At 40.9% G+C, this 7,500-nt stretch overlaps 1 protein-coding gene and 1 pseudogene across 1 annotated transcript; one reads left to right on the forward strand and one right to left on the reverse strand.

Moving 5' to 3' along the window:
• Positions 1-1,198: 1,198 nt before the first annotated feature.
• Positions 1,199-2,409, reverse strand: LOC138021135 (uncharacterized; annotated as a pseudogene).
• A 499-nt stretch (positions 2,410-2,908) lies between these two features.
• LOC138021136 (probable serine/threonine-protein kinase DDB_G0267514) lies at positions 2,909-3,808 on the forward strand. The gene has a single exon (XM_068867999.1). The coding sequence runs from the start codon at positions 2,909-2,911 to the stop codon at positions 3,806-3,808; it is 900 nt and encodes a 299-aa protein (XP_068724100.1).
• The last annotated feature ends 3,692 nt before the right edge of the window (positions 3,809-7,500 follow it).

Below are 7,500 nucleotides of genomic sequence, written 5' to 3' on the forward strand. Positions count from 1 at the left end.
ATGGACATATGTATTTTGATGATGGCTTAACATTAGTAGTCCCGCCCATGGTACTTCCTGTCATCAAAGATTTGTTAGACTTGTTTGCCACAATGCATCCATCTCACCCAACTCTCCAAACTCATTTCTTGCAAAAGTGTGATGGTTTTAAACGTTTTGGAATGCCTTCACAAGCCCCTGTAGGCTCAAGCATGGTTGGAATGGGAAGCTGTGGAATTGGTGTAATTTTGGCGGCAAAAGATTTCCTTGAAATGGGCTCCTTGTGCATCAGGAAATTTCAGTGGCGATTCTGCAATATGGAAAAAATCTCATGTTACAGATTCTAAATTGGAGTGTTTAACTTATTTTGTCTTTTCAACAGTATTTTCGTTTTTCGTATTATCATATCTTTTTTTTAATTTCCTATACTAGTCAACTCAATTAAGAGTTGTTGCTATCTGAAGGCGGAATGTAACCTTTCAGAACACACACAAATACATAGTAATTCGGTTCTGTCTTTCTTGGGTAATCAGCTCAATGAATGTTGAGTTCTTGTTATCTGAAGGCAGAATATAACCTTTAGAACAAACACAAATACATAGTAATTCGGTTCTGTCTTTCTTGGGTAGTCAGTTCAATGAATGTTGAGTTGTTGTTATCTGAAGGCAGAATATAACCTTTAGAACATACAGCTAGAAATACATAGTAATTCGGTTCTGTCTTTCCTGGGTAGTCAGCTCAATGAATGTTGAGTTCTTGTTATCTGAAGGCAGAATATAACCTTTGGAACACACACAAATACATAGTAATTCGGTTCTGTCTTTCTTGGGTAGTCAGCTCAATGAATGTTGAGTTGTTGTTATCTGAAGGCAGAATATAACCTTTAGAACACACACAAATACATAGTAATTCGGTTCCTTCTGCTCTTGGGTAGTCAGCTCAATGAATTTTGAGTTGTTGTTATCTGAAGGCAGAATATAAAAATAAGAATATTAAACTCAGTTTTGTCTTTTCTGCTTTGTCAGCTGAAGAGAGTACTTGTAAGTACTGCAAGTACTACAAGAGTACAATAGAGCAAGAATCAATTGTTGAAAGAAAAAGAAACAAGAATCTTTAATGTGTTTGTAATAAAAAAGGCAAAGGCCAACAACAACTAGAACATCAATATCGCGAACATGAATATCATTAATTTTGAGAACTACAATTGAGGCTTATGCTTTCAAAACTCCACTCTGGAAACATAGAATCGCAAAGTTAGTTTCCCGTGCAGACTGGCAGAGAACATTTCTGGCCACCAGATTAGTTCAAATTCTCTTGTTGCCCTTCCTTCACCACACCCAACGACAATTTGAATTTGTAGGGTTGGTGTTCTCTTTGCTTCTTGGCCATGTGCCCTTGCTTTGGCTCTCTGAAGTGCTGTTCTACCATCTTCTGTACTACATTCAGCGCTGATCACTTCCTTATTCCCAAGGTAGGTCTTCTTTAAATATAATTTGAAGCCACTTTGTTCACCTAGAGCGGTTACTATGTCGTCAATATCATAGGTTCGGAAGTGCAAGACTCTGGTAATGTCTTTCAATACGGGAGGGCGAAAATGTCTTTTCTCTCTTGCACTGTTTAAGAATACGTTGGACATGTCCCCTAAAAGAGCCTTAAAATATTCTTCTGGTACATCAAATCTGTCAACACGACACCACTTTCCTAAACGCACAAAAAAAAAAAGAGAGAGTTAAATACCGCACTGCGCTCATTATAAAGAGCCTAACTAGGCTATGAAGAACCTTGAATTATTGACTTTGTGCATGTTTAATTGTTATGAACATGACAAGTTGAGTTTTATTTTCTTTAGCTGAATCTTTGAATTTTGATTTTCCTTGAAGCAGATTTACCAACTGTATGATCCGGGCATTTTCCCGAGCAATTTTATCTTATTTTATTTTTCGAACTTCCTAACCTGTGTACCGGAAAGATTGTCGTTGATAAGCGTGTTCAAAAAGCAAACAATTCACAGACACTTTAAGTTTTCCTGAGGGGAGGGGACGGCTGCACATGGGCAAGTATTATCTGACAGATTTTAGCCACGTCAATCGAGATCATACGTGATAATACAACTTATGTTATCGATTACTTTTCAACGATGTTTATTAAATCGTATTATATTACGTTAAGGGGCTTCCACTTACCCATAGCTTTGGAATGGAGGCATGAGTTGATACTTTCCACGATGCCACCTACCCACAGTTTATAGATTACAGACCTGCGGCCTTTTTTCGTTCGTCCTGGAAGCTCTATCATTTCCTAACCTTTGTAAAACGGTAAAAACATGATAGCTTGGGCACCACTATGTTTTGCCTTCCTGTGCTTTATAAGCGCAGTCGTTGTATTAAATTCCGAATGACAAACATCGCAGCGAGTTCTGTAAACAGCCATGTTTTCCTCGCTAACGCACTCTGTGCTACGGGAAGGATGTTATCGGCTGGCATGTGGTTACGCGACACTACTGACCAATCAGAACAAATGCAAAATGTGTCATTAATGTCGATGTTACCGAGTTTTGAGGGAGAGGGTTGTAGCCCAAAAAATTCCCCTCAAGAATTCACACAAAGAAGTCATTAATGAGGAAAATCGTGTAAACTAGTAAAAGATTATTTAAGTATCTAACTGTCAAGTTTTTTTCAGTTTTTGGGCAAACAAACGTGTGCACAACTTCCCGACCCCCTGCTCAAACCATTGTTCGACGAAGTTACTCCCAGCGAGATGGCTACACTCCCATGCTTTGTAAAGCTCATATTACTACAATCTCTCGCAACAGGTTAACGAGTTAAATATTTCTTCGCTAGCTGCATTTTGCTTCAGTTCTCTCGTTTCAATTTTCGTATATATTGTTTCATACCTGTAAATAGTTTTTTTTTTTATCGTGTCGACGAGAATGGCTCGAAACAAGCGAAACAATTTAAAAGACCGAGAGAAGATGAAAGGGCTGCGAGTCGCAGCAAAGAAGCGCTGGAGAAAGAAGAAGAACGATCTAAAGAAAGGTGTCCAAACTTCGCTTAAGGAAGCTGGTCCGTCTGTTAGTATTCCACAGCCTCGAGATAAAAGCTTAAGTACTGTTGTTGCGGGACCAAAACCATCGGCTATGAGCGTGAGGCAGCAGGGTGATCATTTAGAGAAACTCCATCCACCAAGAAGACCGGAAACAGAAACACCAAGAAATTTAACTAGCCACGTAAAAGAAATTAATCCTTCTGAGGTCATTAGATCAGAAAAAACATTGGGTTGTGGCACCTTTGGTGTATGCTATCTGGCACACTACAGAGGCACAGTGGTCAAGGTGAAAGAATTGCGGCTGCGATCAGAACCAAGTTCGGTAGCAGAGAGAAAGAAAGAGGTTCTTCATGAGGCCAACATGATTAGCCATTTGGGCGGCCACCGTGGATTACCTCTACTTTTCGGAGTTATTACAAAGACAATGTCTTTGAGACTTATTACGCAATTCCACGGACATAAAAATCAGAGTGTCACTTTAAAGAGGGGGTTGAGAAAATTGGAATTGGACAAGCCCTCTTGGCTAACAATTCTGAAGAGCATTATAGAGGCTCTTGATCACATTCATAAAGCTGGAGTGTTGCACAACGATCTGAAATCAAATGACATTGTGCTAGAGAAACGTGAACAGCTATGGAATCCTGTTATCATTGATTTTGGGAAGGCGAGGTTAATTACCAAACCGAAACCTTTCATGTGGGTGTCTCGAAAACGCAGACCTCCAAAGCACAGACCTCGAAAACGCAGACCTCGAAAACACAGACCTCGAAAACGCAGACCTTGAAAACATACAGACCTTTCCACAAATCCAACAATCAGACCAACCCAAGACCCATCTTACAAGTAGTTTCGTGATTCGAAAGCTGAGACCCCGAATCCAGTCTAATTTCTAATTATAAAGTTGAAATTTGGCCGTTCGTTCGAAGTCCCTTCCTGTATTATCTGTCTGGCCGATATGCGTAAATTTAAAAGTAAATTTTAAAAGTAGAATTAGGGGGTCGTAGTTTTTGTAATTGCTCCAGTCCGTCGACGACACCTACGTTAACATCCTTTTTTTAGAACGCACATTGCCGGAGTTGTTTTGAATTTTTCACCAGTTTAATCAGAAAGATGTACATTTTTTACCAATGAGATTTCATTGCAATTAGAAGCCGGTTCCAAGCCCACCGAAGAAATTCAAATGTCGGCTTCACACAGCTTTAATACAAGTATTAAATGGTATTTTGTCGTTCGGTAAGAGGTTATTTTTATCGCTGCGATTGCATGACATGATTGCATGATCTGAATATCATCCGACCTTAATCTCCTAACCTCAACCGGAAACCACTCACAAATTATAAGAGTTAGGGGACGGGGTGGAGGTGTGAATTCTCAAGCTGCAGGGTAAAGAAGGACACCGGAGTTTTGGGGAGGGGGATCACTAGCTCAAAATTACACAAAAAATGGTAACTTTCTGTCTTAGCTGAGCCCCAGTCCAAACATTTCAAGTTCTTAGAACATAGGCGTGAATGCTGGATGGCAAAGGGCTCATGGAGAACGTCGCGTGACGGAAGACGTGGGAACCCAGGGTCAACCACTGCGCGTAAAACATTTCGGCGGGAAAATTCGTCATGTGGAGTCCTTCCAGTTGCGTTGTGTTCCTGCTCTCCTCGATAAAACATGGCACTATTTCGAAAATTTAACCTTCCTCAGCTTTCAAGTAAAGCAAAATCTGGAAATTATATCGACGCAAAAATCCAACGCTTCGATTGCAACAAATTACCAGTTAAGGAGAGAATCGGGCAAGGAGCATTTGGCGATCTTTATACAACCGAGTACAGATTTTAGGGAGATGCCACAACGACAACAGTTGTAGTTAAGAAAATGCTGCAGGTCCTGGATCAAGAAGAGAAGAAGCTATTCTTCAAAGAGGTGGCACTTCTTAATGAACTGAACCATAGAAACATAGTGAAATTTAAAGCCGTTTGTTGCCAGCCTCTCGCCATGATATTGGAGTACGTGTACTTCGATTTTAAGCAATTTGGCCAAGACGTGCGTGTCAGTTCCCTCTCCGACTTTCTGCTGGAAATTGATGAATTCAGCTGCGAAGGATTCCATGAGCTTGTAACCCATGCAGCGATGGAAATTGTCGAGGGACTTACTTTTCTGCATTCAAAAGGAATAGCTCATAGAGACCTAAAGCCTGGCAACATATTGATAAGCAACCAGCATTATGCCGAATTGTCAGATGATGAAGAAGTCACGCGACAGTATCATTCCCGACCAATTGTCTGCAAGCTCGCCGATTTTGGGGAGAGTCGATCGCATCTCATTCAAACGAAGACTATCATTGCTACCAAAACGACGAACGACGACCGAGGAACAGTTGTTTTTATGGTGCCAGAGATTCTTCTCAACGAGATGGTGATATCTGGTGCTTCAATCCCTGATTTAGCCCTTGCCGACATAAGGGCTCTTGGTATGATCTTCTTTTGTGTGATTAACCCTAGCCTTAAATATCCCTATCGCTCAGAAATCCGATCAGCAGGATGTGTTAGTTCTCCGGAGGAACTAAAGAAATTTATTTGCTCTCTGTTTAGACAGAAGAAATATCCCTTGCCCGATACAAATTATGAAATTCAACGGGCTACGGTGTGGTGTGGGTTGAAGGAAGTTTACAGCGGGTGTGTTAACTTTGAACGCCATCATCGAATGCCCTTAGAGGAAGCAGCTAAGATCTTGAAAAGAGGCAGTAACGGCCTTTCTGAAAACGTCGATGTTGTGCATTTGAAAGTTAGCCAAGGTACAGCTACAGAACATTGCGACCAACGAATTGCAGCTCGGCTCAAGGAGACTGCTGAACATGACGATCTTGATGGCCCTGTGCACCTAGAATCTGTTCCTGCAAACGACGGAACAAATGCTTGTGCATTCATCTCTGTAAAGATCGCAGATAGATTACTGGGTGCAAGTAGAAGAGGAGGTGAATTTTTTGCCGACTTAGCTGAGGTCGTTGAAGATACCATTTGGAATTTACCGGCGCAAATAAATGCACACAGAGATCTCGCACGAACATTATAGTGATATCTGGAAAAAATCCATTTTTATGTCGAGTTCTGTCATTGATGGCGGTTTTATGTTTCTCACAGTATGCGTTAATAGGTGAGTAAGTGTCAATGATGGCATTACACCTAACACCTAAACTTGCGTTGTGTTAACTCCACGTGCGAACTAAGGCTCTCATGTTGCCGATCATAATTACCTTGAAGGAGATTCAGTCTCCGCTAAAGTAATTAGCAAAAAATTTTTCTGCCGCCTAAGCTCGGCAAATGGGTCTTGTGTCATATGATTGCGCACGCGGGGCATTATGAAGACATTTACGAGAGAGATGAATTTTCCGCGTTTTGAAAATAAGCGGGAAAATATTCTCTCGATGGTATGTCTATCATGGGAATTGTTGGTGGTATAATAAGGGGTGTCAAGGTTATCTATTCATCTTGACGTTTCGCAACCGCTAACACAACTTTATTCTTTTGTTTTGTTTTTGTGTTTTTTCTCTCTTTTCAGATGATCTTGACGAGGTGCGTTTTCTATTGTTCTCAGACATAGAGTTCTTGGCTTCTCTAGCAGATTCGTGTATTTTTATTTTTCACGGGGCCTTTTGTTTGCTTAAGGACCATCTATGCTTGTTTGTTAAGGGACCATCTGTGCCCGTACATGAAAGGACCTTCTGTGCCCGTTCATGAAGGGACCATCTGTGCCCGTATGTTAAGGGACCTTCTCTGTCCGTTTGTTTGAGTGATTGGTTTGTTTATCAAGATAAAAATGATTTGACTTCTTGACTTTTATGATTTGATTTTCTTTAATTTTGTTTTTTCTTGTTGATTTATTTCTGATTGGATCATTGTTTTATGTTTGTTTTATCTTTAGATATTTTTCAGACCCCTTTGTGGCAAGATTTTCAAGATTCCAACCCCCCTCCCCCCCTCTCGTCTTCTAAGTATAGCGAAGGATGTTAAACAGACAGTCTTCGGGTCCGAAGCTGACGGTACGATTAGGACGTACCTTGGAGGTTTTAACAGCTGCAAACGCTGGGCTAATTCTAATGGTCTCAACTATTTGCCTGATAATCCTTTCCATGTTGCCATGCACGTACAAGTAATTTTGCAAAGTGCCTCTTCTGCTTCTCCTATCAACAACGCTGTTTACAGTATAGATTGGGTCCATGGGTTAGCTGGTTTTCAGAAAGTGTCCTCTCATTGTTTGGTCCAGTCCATGATGGGTGCATCCAAACGTGTCCTAGCTAAGCCCAAGAAAAGGAAAGAACTGTTTACGCCTGAGATGCTCCAGCAGTTGGCAGAAGGTCTTAAAGATAAGTCTTGTGTTGCTAGTTGTAGAACTCTCGCATTATGCTTGATTGGTTTTGCTGGTTTTCTGCGCTTCAGTGAGCCATGCAGCGTGCGTGCCTGTGACGTTAGTCTGTACTCTTCTCATTGT

This window comes from Montipora capricornis, chromosome 10, assembly GCF_036669925.1.
Source record: "Montipora capricornis isolate CH-2021 chromosome 10, ASM3666992v2, whole genome shotgun sequence".
Taxonomy (NCBI): domain Eukaryota; kingdom Metazoa; phylum Cnidaria; class Anthozoa; order Scleractinia; family Acroporidae; genus Montipora; species Montipora capricornis.

Excerpts from the sequence above, each read along its gene's own strand:
- LOC138021136 (XM_068867999.1), top strand. The coding sequence starts at position 2,909 with ATGGCTCGAAACAAGCGAAACAATTTAAAAGACCGAGAGAAGATGAAA.